The sequence below is a fragment of the Phaethon lepturus genome, unplaced genomic scaffold (genome assembly GCF_000687285.1).
Source record: "Phaethon lepturus isolate BGI_N335 unplaced genomic scaffold, ASM68728v1 scaffold41610, whole genome shotgun sequence".
NCBI classification, from domain to species: domain Eukaryota; kingdom Metazoa; phylum Chordata; class Aves; order Phaethontiformes; family Phaethontidae; genus Phaethon; species Phaethon lepturus.
In genome coordinates, this window is record NW_010511945.1 from 10659 (window position 1) to 24046 (window position 13388).

Sequence of the window (13388 nt, forward strand, 5' to 3'; positions counted from 1 at the left end):
ATTTTATGGACAGATTATTGGTTACAGACCTCCTGAACCACTGAAGGATGGCTGCTTCTCCACCTTAGTTGCAGAGCTGCCATACAAACTATAACTATCTCCAGCAATATTTGAGAAGCTCCTTTGTGCACTCTTAGAGACCCAGTGAATGTAAGAGCTTGAATGCCATGTTCTCATCTGAAAAATGCATTCTGCTCCATATACAGAAGGGAGAGGAGAATTGCCACATGTGTCCTTGTATAAGACCAGAAGAGTACAAACCACCTCCAGCAGAGACCCTTAAATTACAGTCTCAGACTTTCTGAGTTTTTCTGTTTGGGAACTTTGAGAGGTCCCACATGAGTTTGCTGGCTGTTTGCTTGGGTACATATTTACTGACTGCATTTTTTCATGCAGCTTTCCTCATTGCTGGTGGGAATTTGATAAGCCACTACAAAAAGAAATGAATGAATGATTTCATTTCAAAGGCATCTTACCAGTGGGCTACCATCAGTCCAGCGGAAATCACGCTCAAACATTTTGTCATTGAGGCCAATCCACTGGTAGTCATGCCCAATACCTAAGGAAGCAGAAAGATATTTTTATTAACCTTCCCTTAAATGGAAGAGATTTCAACAAAGAAAATAAAAAGAATTTGCACAGAATGAATCAGACATCCTGTTCTTAAGATTCTTCTAGTCATTATGCAAACAACTATTTACAGGCTCTTTTTCAGGTTTTCAATTTTAATTTGGGATGTCTATGAAAATGAAGATTCTCATCTAACAGTTTTAAACAATCCTGTTACTTCTCTTCTGATGGTGTCTCCCAAAGAAAACAGATTATTTTCCTACTTGAGTGCATATGAGGGGGAGAAAAAAAAAAAGCAAAAAAGATTGACATAATAAAAGCACGTGTTTTAATCTACATTTTTCAAGTTTTGGTTAGGCTGTGACCAATGTTTTCTAGATTGTGCAACTCAACATACAGAAGCTATTTCTTTATGCCTAGCTAATACAATATATGCTGGCGTGGTCATTGATGTCAGGTGCACAAGAAACCTAAAGCCTCCAGAAAAAAATGTTTCATCAGTTTCCAATGCCAAAACAATAGTTCCTGTTCTCTTCCTCAAAACCAAAGTATTTTCTATGTAACAAATAATACCTTAATAGTGATAAGGAACTTGCACTGACTGCAGAAATAAACATGAAGAACACAAAATGTGCCTTGTAAACATTCTGAAAGTATATTTTAAGATGGAGATATAAAAGCTCAGTGATCAGGAGGGTATTTCACTAGTTCTGAACCCTCAGCGCCCACTCTCATTTAGAGGAATCCTAACAGTACATACGGTTCACAAAGATCTGCTCCTCATGAGACAAGATGCTTGTCAAGTGTGCTCCCTGAAGACGGCATTCCCTTTCAGCTGTGTCCCATGTACGCCGATGGGCAAAGTATTTGTAGCATTGTCCTTGGAACTTGTGCCAGCCATAATCACAGGTCTCCGTGTCTATGACAAACAAAGCACATCTCTGTCAACAGGCATGAAACACAGGCATGTCTCATGCGAGCAGATGTATTTTCTGCAGGGCAGAAGTTCAAGATACCCACCCATTAAGCAGTACAAATGCAAACAACAAACACTCATCCTTGAGACCACATTACAGTTTCAGGTAGTTCTGTTTACCCAGTTTCGGTACATGCTGCAAGAACATTATTTATGCAAGGAGTATAATTGCAGCTGACAATTTTGTGGGCTTCTATTCTAATTCTATTCACACTCTAATCAAATCCTGCTCTATCTAGACAATCTCAGGAGGACATCTTCAGTCCATAACTGGATGAAAGAAATGCCTGGATTTTGGACTGCAGTTAGTCTACATTTCATCTGAGTTTTCTGGGTCTATATATGGGGATGGGAATTTTTACTTGCAAGGGCAAACAGTTCTGCAAGTGACTGTACTGAATTACCTTGCTTTGGAAGAAACTGATAACTGAAAATAATATGAAAAAAAGTGCTTGTGATTGTTCAGCCCACAGATGCAAAGCTGCAGCACTACCTTTCTTAACTTACCCCTCCAAATCCTCCTCCAAAACCCGTCTTCCTTGACAAAGTCTAACTTAATAAACTGTAGCCATCAGTTTCTAAGGAAGGCTGTAAAGCTGAAATACAAAGTAATGAAATGCACATTGTCTGTGCTTGTATGAGGGATGATACTGATAGGAATGCATAATAGACAGAAGTTCACATCAGTCAGTATATCCTTTCATCTAAAGAGACATGAACCTGAGCCTTGGAACAGTAACAGCCCGTGAATTTGACATTAATTATTTTGTCAAATTTACGCAGCTGTAAACAGAATAGATGGCAAGAAACAACAAAGTTCTGCTTCCAAGTTTGCTTCTGCACCAACACTGCAGGAATGAATCACAGACAAAAATCAGTATTAAAGATGGGCATAACAAATACAGTGCCTGAATGTGTCTGGGCTGTGTTTGATGATGAGAAGAACTTGCCACTGAGAAGTGAGAGTTTTAGGGAGGAATGGGAAAAATCACAGAGAAAACTCAGGCTGTTTTGAGTTATGGCAGATGAAATGGCATCATAAAGGACACTTCAGCACAAGGTTACAGCTTGTTCCAACTACAGCCAGTTCCAGCTATCAAAGTACATGATGATTCACCCTGAAGGGCCTCAGTTGCAGGATGTCAAAGAACAGAAACACAAAGCTTGACCTTCTCCACCCCACCCACCAAACAGAAATTTGCCACTTCCCACCAAGTTTTATCAATCTCCAAACAAAAATGTGCCTGAAAGCAACTGTCTGGCCTTTCCAGAGGTATAGATACACTCTGGGTATGAAATTAGATTTCTTCTTTTCAATAAGTCAATTTAGTTAATATTCAGTAACATGCTTTGTCCAAAGGGGCTCTATTCTTATTAGTACAGAAAAAGCCACATATTACAGAATATGCCAATGACATATCCTTTAATCATGATATTTCTTGGGTTTGAGCAGCTACCACCTGAAAGACAATTGTGGAATAATATTTTTCACAGCACAAAGATGGTTCTTAATTCAAAGCAGAAAGAAGCTATTAATATTCTGAAGCACCAAAGTGTCTATTTTTTTTTAAGTTTTTAAATCTCCCAAGATAAAAACTAGACTTTACATGTACGTAAATGGATTTAAAAGTGCAAACATATCACTTCAGGGACTTATCATAATTTCTCTAACAATTCCTGGCAACACTAATAACATAGCAGTCATTGTTTTAGGAGACTGGTATCAAAATTGTTTTCTAAAAGTCATCAGTACAGACATAAATGTACCAAATACAAAAGCATAACAGCGCTTACACTGATGATCTCTCTTCTATTTTCAGCAAATTAAGGTGTAGGAAACTGCTTGTGCCTTGAGTAATCCCAGCTATGAAAAAGGAATGTAATCTATATTACCAACTTGTTAGTTTTTTATCTTTGTATTCTGTATGAGGTGCAGGCTGCAGATACAGCTTTAATCTCTGGCATCTAGGACATTTTAAAGTTTAGTCTGCCTTTGGCTTTCTAGAACATTTGTTTAACCACACCATCCTGATTAACAGTGCTATTTCCTTTGTGAAGGCACTTAAGGTTTTATTATTCATCTTGTTCAGGGACTCCCTTTTCCCACAGGAAAGAAGTCAGATAACAAGCAGCACTGCATGCTGAGAAAATCATGGCCAGAGAGCATTTTCAGGCTATTCTAATCAAGCCTTCCCTAGCCTCTGCTAGGTAAGAGTGCACGATTCACAAGAAGATCTGCTGAAAGGCGCATGGGGGAGGCAAAGAGGCTTGAAAACACAAAGTTTTACTCAAAGGCTTGAGTTTAAAGAATGAGATATAATGGCCTGTGCATGATCCATAAATAAAAAAATTTCTCTTCTTAAGATAACAGATGCCAAACAGTGACATAGGTACTCGTAGTTGAAATGCATGCACAGCAATGTACATATCCCTCCTTTCCAAAATGGCATATTGTCTTCCAAAAGTGAAAAGTTGAGTAACTTCTTCTGCACCTGTTTGTAACCCAAATCTACAAAGACAGGAAAAGACAGGGCTGATGGCTATAAAATACATAGGATTTTTAGAAGGGGGAGGATTTTTTTTTTTTTTTTTGAGAGGACAGATTGATAAGAAGAGAGGAGAAAGGAATGGAGAAAGGAAGAGTCAGGAAGCTAAAGGATGAAAAATGCAAACCAGGCAAGTAAAAATGTGGGGACTGTTTCATCTCTGCGATGCTTTGTCCTGAGTGTGTGTATCTTACTACATTAACAAAGCTGAAAGGGTGACACAAAGGTATGGGCTCCATATGGATTTAAGTTTTTAATGCCCTTACTGAACCAGTAAAGTCTAATTGGAGGTGGCTGTAAATTTTCTGACCCAATCACCTGGGAGCAGAGTAGGTGCAAGCACTTACTAAACACAATACTCCATGTTCATTGTATACTTACCCAGGGAAGTAATCACAGCTTTCCGTAACCTTTTTCCAGAACATGATGGAAAGACTGAAACACTGCTTGCCATATTTATGGTGTTTTAAAAGTTGTCTGACTAGTCTTAAGATTTATGACAATTTACAGGCTTTTTCAGTGGTGTGTGCAAGGAGTTACTTACACAGCTTCTGTTCTCTGTAACTGCAGTTGTATATGTATAACAACATCTTTAAACACTGCATTAAAAAAAAGTTCTCTGTAGGTTTAATACACAGATAGGTACCGCTTTTTCAACAGCTGCAATAAGCTGCTGACAATAGGTCCCTTGTCTTTAAAGAAATTCTATAAGAGGCTTAAAGAAAATAAAGACTGAAACACAGGTACTGGAACATTGTAAGAGTCTTACTCAGCTGTGAATTTTATCTGTGACTGTCTGCCTTCAGCTAATGAACAAAAGCCTGAGGCCCATTAGCCCACACATCTTGAGGAGAAACCATTTCTCTGGTAAATATTCAAAATAATCCCTCCTCAGCTGAAAGACATCAGTTAGAGACCATCTGTTTTCAGAAAGTATCATTGCACTGAGACCTTCTCAAATACTTCCATCCCAAGCTACCAAGCCCTGGGAACACTGTGAATCAAATAAAACCAGACTAATCACAGACATTTGAACAATGAACTTCAGTTATAAAAAAAAATTGTTCTTGATATGATGATTTTTTTAAAAAAAAAAAGCTGGTTTGTTTTCAGAACCTGGAAGAGAACAGCTGGTTGTATTATTCCAAAGAGGCATGTCCTGTAACAAACACATATATGCCATTTTGGCACACAGGTCCATGCGTGCAGCTGCATTGGGTAAACAGGCTATTCTAGGTGTGCCTGCAGAGATCCTCTAGTGGAGAAAGCCAAACCTTAAGTTTAAAATGAAAACACTATTCCTTGAAAGGAGGTAGACACCAGGTAGAATAGCAAAAGGAGAAAAAGGAAACTCTAGCCAGCCAAGGAAGGAAGAGGAAAATCTAAACAGGTGCTCATCCAGTTTTCATAAAGAACACTTGAAACACTTGAACTTCTTGAAATTGAGGTTCTAATTGCAAATCTCTATCATTTTGTTGTTTCCCATGTAATCATGACATGAGGTACTCCTCACCACAAATACAGATGGCCAAATAATGCAACAACAGCCACAGACTTTCATACACCCGACTGGTCCCTGGGGACTATCATCTACAGCTGGTTCCACCAGCCCCATGTCAAACAGCGTATCAAACAACCCTCCTCCCCTCTTTACCCAAACATAGAGCTTGCAAAGCCACACTTCAGGCAGCAAAATTGGAAGGATCTGAGCTCTGGTCTCATTTATCTGAACACGGAGAGGTCTCATAAGGGCTTTTCACAGAGGGGTGACAATGCAAAACTTATGACTCCTGCAGGGTAAGACTTGCATCAAAATCTACTGTAGCCTGCAGTCACCCTTTGAAAAAGTATTTTGGGGATATTTCTGCATTTAAGAAGTGATGTTCAAATGCCACCAAGTGTCAGGCAGAATATACATCTGTACTTTGAAAAGATACATGTGGTGAGCAAATGAAGGTATTAGCTAACAGATGGACTCCAGTCACTCTTAATCTAGTCTGAAATAGAAGTGATGCTGCCTTACTGAGCTACCAATCTAGTTTAAAAAGGAAACACCCTCAGCTGCTCTATTTCTAACATCAGACAACTTTAGCTCTCTTCACGAAGAAGTTCCTGGGCTCAGATTGTCTGCTGAACTGTTTCCACCTGGCAAGAAAAACAGCTGTCAGGGAGCCAATTACAGCTCACTGAGTCTCAGGATTGATTTCCCTCACCCTAGGTTAGATCACCCTGAAGGCTCCTTTAACTTCCTCCACCTGCTGGAGATCCCTGATGTGCAGCTCCACTGTCCTCTGGTCAAATCCCTTCCTAACACTGACTCAAGTGTAATATACCAGCAGAAGACCCCTTAGTCTAGAAAAGTCTCAAGCAGGCATTTGGGTGAAATTCTGAGCTCTATGTTTTTTCTATGCCAGTGTCATGGGAGCAGGATGCAGTGAAGTTGTCTCCTACTTTGAGCTTCATTTCCAGAGGCAATGCACGCTCACTGCTTCCATTCCCTTCCATTCCCTTCCATGGCATTTTGAATACTCAGCACTGTGCCTGAGAAAGCCCTTCAGCCTGACTTCTTCTGAAGTATTTTAAAATGAATAGTATATGTAAGAGAAAATAAGAGAGTAATGAAATATAATCTCAGTGTGCTCAACTCCACCTTTCCTGTGGCACCAAGGTACACATTCTGTCGTTCTGGCTGGTCTTTAAATCTAGTGAGGTCAGGACTGGTGCCTTGAAATAAAGCCTGCTTGCCAGACAACCATGTCTGAATCGCCAACACAGTTTTATTTTGTCTGGTGGAGTGGAAATTTGGCACTAAATGCTTTTCCCAACTCCCAAACCACTGCAGGACTTTAAGTGGAGGAAATTTAAATTCCAAAGCTGAGTGAGCAGGGCTCTGGTTCTGACTGACAAATGAGGAAATGTTCCCATTAACCACCTAAAATGCGCTCTCAGGTTGGTCATAAAAAGCAGCTTAAAGCTACCACAGTACTGAGAGCTACTCACTGCTACGGATTTGCTGGAATGAAGGAGAGGAGGAAGGGAGTGAGAACATTTATTTCTTTTGTTGTGAAAATACTGTCAAATTATCATTTTGAAGAATAGATTCAGAAAGTCTTTTCAGATTACAAGGTTAGCCAGACGACTGAAAAGGTTAAACATTGAAAAGTGCTGGATTGGTCAGCTTTGAGAGTTTTCAGCTCTAACAAATAAATCTCTGTAAGTTGGGCTGGAAGAGTTTGCAAACTGCCATTCATGCAAGATGAGAAACAAACATGAAAATACACAATATTAATTAAACAAATCCAAAGGTCTAGTTCATCCACCTGTGACCAAAACCATTCAGCTCAAGAAAAAGAGAAAAGTATTTTCACAAGCTTTAGAAAGTACACTTTAAAACACCATTTATTTTGCTATGGAAATGCCTTCATTAATTCTACTGACAGAACAGATTTTGCTACCCTATTCCTCCTTCTACATGCACATATTGAGTAAGCATCTTGCACTGTAAATATTTCTTCTAAATACAGTGGGATTTCTTGCAGGCAATGTTCTAACAATTACAAAGACTTGGATGTTTAATCTGATTTCAGTTGTCCAGTTTAGAAAGCCTTTTACAACTTCCTTGTAATTGTGATCCTGCACCTACTTTTTTTAAAATAATCACAGAACAAATCAATTTGAAAATTCTGGGCTGAAGTTATCAAGGCTGTGATCCCCAGTGCATGGATATATAAACTGGCATATTGAGTAGACTGTTTGTGCTTTCCAGTGATGGTTGTTGAAAGTGATGGGTTCTGATATGTCTTTCACACTGTATATAATTTTTTAAGACAGAAGCTTAGTCAAAGTGTAACTCTGCTCCCAATCCTTATCCCATAAGCATCACCATAGTAATGAGAGAACGGCATTATGTGTCTTCCCAGTAGTTTGCAAGCAATATGAGCAGGCTGTGCTTGCTTTGGATGCACCTGAAAACTGTATGGTTGTTGTTATTGTGACACAGAAACTGCCCAATATATCAGTTTATAGTCACAGAATCACAGAATCACAGAATCACTAGGTTGGAAAGGACCTTCAAGATCATCAAGTCCAACCATTAATCCAGCGCCACCATGTCCCCTAGACCATGTCCTGAAGCGCCACATCCACACGTTTTTTGAACACTTCCAGAGATGGCGATTCCACCACCTCCCTGGGCAGCCTGTTCCAATGCCTGACCACCCTCTCGGTGAAGAAATTTTTCCTAATATCCAATCTAAACCTCCCCTGGCGCAACTTGAAGCCATTTCCTCTTGTCCTATCGCTAGTTACTTGGGAGAAGAGGCCAACACCCTCGTCGCCACAACCCCCTTTCAGGTAGTTGTATAGAGCGATAAGGTCTCCTCTCAGCCTCCTCTTCTCCAGACTAAACAACCCCAGTTCCCTCAGCAGTAATGTGACTTCCAGTCAGGTTAACATGTGGGTAAAGTTTGTTCTCATCCATCTGCAAAAGGACTTGAAACAAAAAGTCCTGAGCCACAAATCATGGGAGTCTAGCATACTCAAAAATTATAATCTGTCCTCATCATTGGTGACTTCCCACAGATTTTGACAGTTTCTTTCATCCTCTCATTTTTAGGATGCTTTGTCTAGTTACTGAAGAAGAGTGATTGGAATTGGAAGCTGGAATGGAAACAGTTGACTTTGACCATCATAGATTACACCTTACCTTGTTCACAGAGAGCACCTATATAGCTTGGCAGACACAAGCAAGTAAAGGTATTGAGGCCATCTATACACGTGGCTCCGTTCCGGCACGGGTTAGACTGGCATTCATCAATATCTACAATATAGAGATAAAAGTGTTTTTATAATCCACCCACAACTAGAAGGGAAATGTTCTTCAGCCTTAGTCATGATTATTACTAGGCCCAGTTCAATCCAGAAGAATGAAGTACTGTAAAAGACCCAAGTCACCAGTTTATTTGCATGATAACTGATTTCACTATGCACAACCTTCCTTTCTCTTCATTCACAAGACAAGAAGCCGTTTCCTCAGGAAATGTGACATTACTGACCCACAATTTTATATTCTGCATTCTGACTGCTGAGTTAATTTCTAAAATCTAGACCTTCAAATCCTCATTGTACAGCTGTGAAATGTATACTGTTCAGTGTGTAGTATTTTCCTGTACTCGCGGAAAATTTTACTTGAGTGTGTGATTATGGCACAAAAAATTCTCATCAAGTACTGGAGACCTCGTATATATTCATTAATCTCAAATGTTGGATATCTTATCATATACCATCAAACAGACTGCTAATTTCAGTCTGCAAAGCAGCATGCCCTGGCATCTGATTGGTTTGCATTTCTCATTTCTTCCTTGTATAATCTTATCAAGATAAAGACAAAGCACCATAAAGACCATCTCACTAAATGACCAGTCAGATAGTAACATCCATAATCATGCACAGGTTTACTGCTGTGCCTATGACTCTAGAGCAAACAAATAATATTTCCCTCCCCGACTCCTCTGGCTGCTAAAATACCTTGTCTTTGCCTTTAAAATTGGAGTACTAGTTCATTTAATATAATTACTTTGTACATATATTTGCACAGGTTATAAGCTAGGATGTCTCTTTATAAAGATCTTATGGTATTTTCTAATGAGTGTTGTTCCTCTGAAACAATCACAGCTTAAACTTCAATACAAATTTTGCAAACATCTTAGTCTGAAGTGAACTGCTGGTAGTGACTGATCATTAAAATATAAGAAGTGAAACATCTACAAACCAACACATAGTTGTGCAATCCTAGGAATAATTGCTGCATCATATGAAAGACTTTTTAAAAAGTATTTTTATTTAAAAAAACAACTTCTGTTCAAATTTCATGATAGGTCTTATTTGTTCTAGTCATTTGGAAAGCTCTCAGGTCAATGTTTCATGCCTTATATCCTGAATATCCCTGAATCCAGGCCTAAAAATGTTGAGGTTTACTTTCTTAAGCATCACAGAAGGTATCTGAATATGGTGACTGGCCATGGAGTGTCCCACTCCAATTTGATAATAAGCCACTAAGAGTTCTAGGGAACATGAATTGGTGAGATTATTCTTTTATAATCTGAAAAGAAAAAAAAAAAAAATCTCTGACCTCCAGTTTGCAAGCAGGGAATGCCATATTCCTCGACAAAGAAGATTTAAGATGCAACATCTGAGACTTTGTATCTACTATCTCTTTATATCTCATACTGTTTTGCAGACACAGATAAAACCATAGTAATCCTGACAATTATGCTGCACTGATATCAACCTTTGGGTGGGGTTGTTTTGTTTTTTTTTTTTTTTTTTCCCTCCCAAGCTAGATATGCTGGGTTGAACTTATTTTAGCAACATTGCATGAGTTTTTTTTCTTTCAAATTTGGCAGGCAACTGTGTAACAGGCAAATCCATGGTATTCATCAGGGAATGAAACTTACAACTTTTCAAAAGCTTAAACCAGATCTACACTAAACAACCAAACTACCACTTTCATCATACTTTGGGCTTGCTGGTTGGAAGGAAAAGCTGGTTATTCTGAACAGTACTGGTGAGTCTTTTGAAATCCACAGTCATAGCAGGTAAACACAGATGTCGCAGGCAGCTTGAAGAGGTCCTCAGCTAGAAGAGTTACCAAAATACTAATTTATACCAAAAATGTCTATGATTATGATCATATTTACAATTTCCTTGAAAAAATATCCAGCTAGCATTCAATGCTCAGCATCCCAGTCACATTTGGGATTAGTTTATTTTACTACCCTTTCAAATAATTACACAAAGCTCTTAAGAACTATCCCAAATACTAATGTTTATTTGGTTTTATTTGATGTATTTATAAATTTAATGTTATGAATTCTAGGTTATGCGGTTCATTTACAATTCTCTTACGTTTCTCTGCATACATATCTGTGCACTTTATGGGGAGAGAGAAAAGGGGTAAGTGGACCTCCTTAATTTTATTGTTCTCTTCCCAAGTAAGGCCTCACTGTCAAATTTTTCAAATGTCTACATATTCTTCAACTTTAAAATATAGCACTTATGCAGGTCTCATATACGTAAACTTTACACTCAATCAATATAATCTAGATGGCATCAGCTTACCTAATTCACACTGCTCGCCGTTGAAACCTGGCAAACATGTACAGATGTAAAATGAACCACGCGGATAGCAGGTACCACCATTAAGGCAGGGATTGCTTTTGCATGGATCTTGGCCTGTTAAACAAGTAGAAAAAGAAAATTGACTCTCTAGTTTCAAGGAACTGGTGTCTTTTTGAATTTTTGGAAGAAGAAATGTTTCTTCATTTCTGCATTGATGTTGCAGGCTTTACTGTAGTTACACAAACTATTAACATAGTAGACTACTGAGACTAGATCATTTTGTAAAATAGTAAAGTGTATTTTCAGGCATCACTATTTTCAACTTTAACAACAACATGTCATTTACTATGAACCAGTATAAATAATTTTTAGAATTACATTTTTTCATAGCAATTTGTAATATATTTGGCAGTCATGATATTCTATTGAGGATTTAGTTTGCATGACATGGCAATTAATTATAGCTGAAAACAGTTAAACATATGCAAAATGAATGGAAAGTGCTTTTTTTTTTAACAGGGTTAGTTTATGTAAAATGATTGGGTACACAGAACATACTGGCTAGCTGCTGTTGTTTCATTTTGTTATATTTAATCAATCAATGTCCACAAATACCTATGTCTTTGAAAGGAAGTTTTCACACATGCATATTTCCCACTTGTTTTTCTTAAAAACACATTTCAAAAATACAAATAAAGGTACTGAATACATTCATAACTGAACTAAACATTAAGATAAAAGCTTACCTGCTGTTAAATCCTCAGCTGTTACTGGAGTTATCACTTAAATAGCTTTTCCTTGCAGACCTTTATGCCTTCTAGTGATGTTTATTTCAAGTGAGTTTAGTTACCTAGGTATTTGCATTTGATTTAATGCCTGGGAGCATTCACTCACACAAACAAGTACACACTGGATAACCATTTCTAAGTATTATCTTCTCAGAGTTAGAGGAAAATCATGATGACAGTCCTTCTGGGATACAAGAAGAAAGCCCTGGCTTTGAAAACTTACAAAATGAGTAAGAGAGTTCTGTAACCTAAGTTAATTCAGAGACATGAAAAATGTTTAGATTTTTGGTTACATTTTTCCAAGACAATCTGACTTTGGTTTATGAAATAAAAGATAAGTAACATCTATTTTACCTTCGCAGGTTAGACATTCAAAGTCTTCTTAAAGTACCAAGTTGCCTATCTAGTCACTGGAAAACAGACGGTTCAGTTGAAAGCCTCCAAAAGAAAATCCCATGTACATAAATTTGGGATTGTAATTAACTGGGCAGGATCTTGCTTTGGGGGTTTTGAAAGGAGTCTGATCATATCCATAAAACAGGGTGCTTGTTTCAGGATTGCTTCACCAAAAGTCCCAAGTGTAGGGCTATGTTAAGCACCTAACAATGTTTACTATGTGTTTAATGTCTGTTTGTCATCCTACAGACTGGATAGTTTCCCAGTAAATATTTTTAAATTGACAGCTATCTGGATTATTTGAGGAAAAATAACAGAAAAACCTATAAAATTAAGCCAGTTCAGCTCTTTCCTCAGCTGTATCTAGATAAAATATTAGTTGAAGTGATGCTTCTCATATTGACCCTTCCTGCATCATCTGTGAATTTGGTGAAATGGTGCCTAGTAACCATTATGTAAAACAAAATACTGTGGCAAATGACGTCTAACAAAAATATCTGTAATTTTCAAGAGACAGACACTGTATCAACCAGTTAAAGCTACAGACAGGCTGAGAAGTGAAGTCTTGGTTTTCTTTTGTCTGGAAAGTTATCTTGTAGGTTAAGAGAAGCTAATTTTAATAGAAAATTCTGATCCTAAAATACACACTAGACCTGCTTTCTAAGTCAACTTGCAAGATGTTATAAAACAACCCTACCTATAAACCAATTGTATAAGTACTATCATCATGCCAACACAGAAAAGCTGTCAGATGAAATTATCTGTTGGAAATTGGAAAATTAAATATTACAGCTAAATTCTCTACCACAATCAATGTTACCTTCCTGCCTTGTAGAACTGGCTTGTTACCTCAAGTCTGATCCAGAGCTCCATGATGCAAACACTCAGGAAAGGTCACTGAGCTTGAGTTTTGGTATCCCCATCCTGCTTCCGTTTGTAGAGATTGCAAATCTTGCTGGTTTCAGAGCTTGAGGCTCATGAGTTTCGTTGTTA

General features: G+C 38.1%; 1 protein-coding gene across 1 annotated transcript in view; it reads right to left on the reverse strand.

The window, feature by feature from the left end:
• Positions 1 to 476: 476 nt before the first annotated feature.
• The window catches only part of LOC104619454 (versican core protein-like), a gene marked incomplete at both ends in the record, with an annotated part of 75194 nt that continues 62282 nt past the window's right edge, over positions 477 to 13388 (reverse strand). The window contains 4 exons of the mRNA XM_010285337.1: positions 477 to 559; positions 1331 to 1489; positions 8798 to 8911; positions 11212 to 11325. Of these exons, the coding sequence (XP_010283639.1) occupies positions 477 to 559; positions 1331 to 1489; positions 8798 to 8911; positions 11212 to 11325 (470 nt within the window). The remainder of the gene's footprint in view (positions 560 to 1330; positions 1490 to 8797; positions 8912 to 11211; positions 11326 to 13388) is intronic.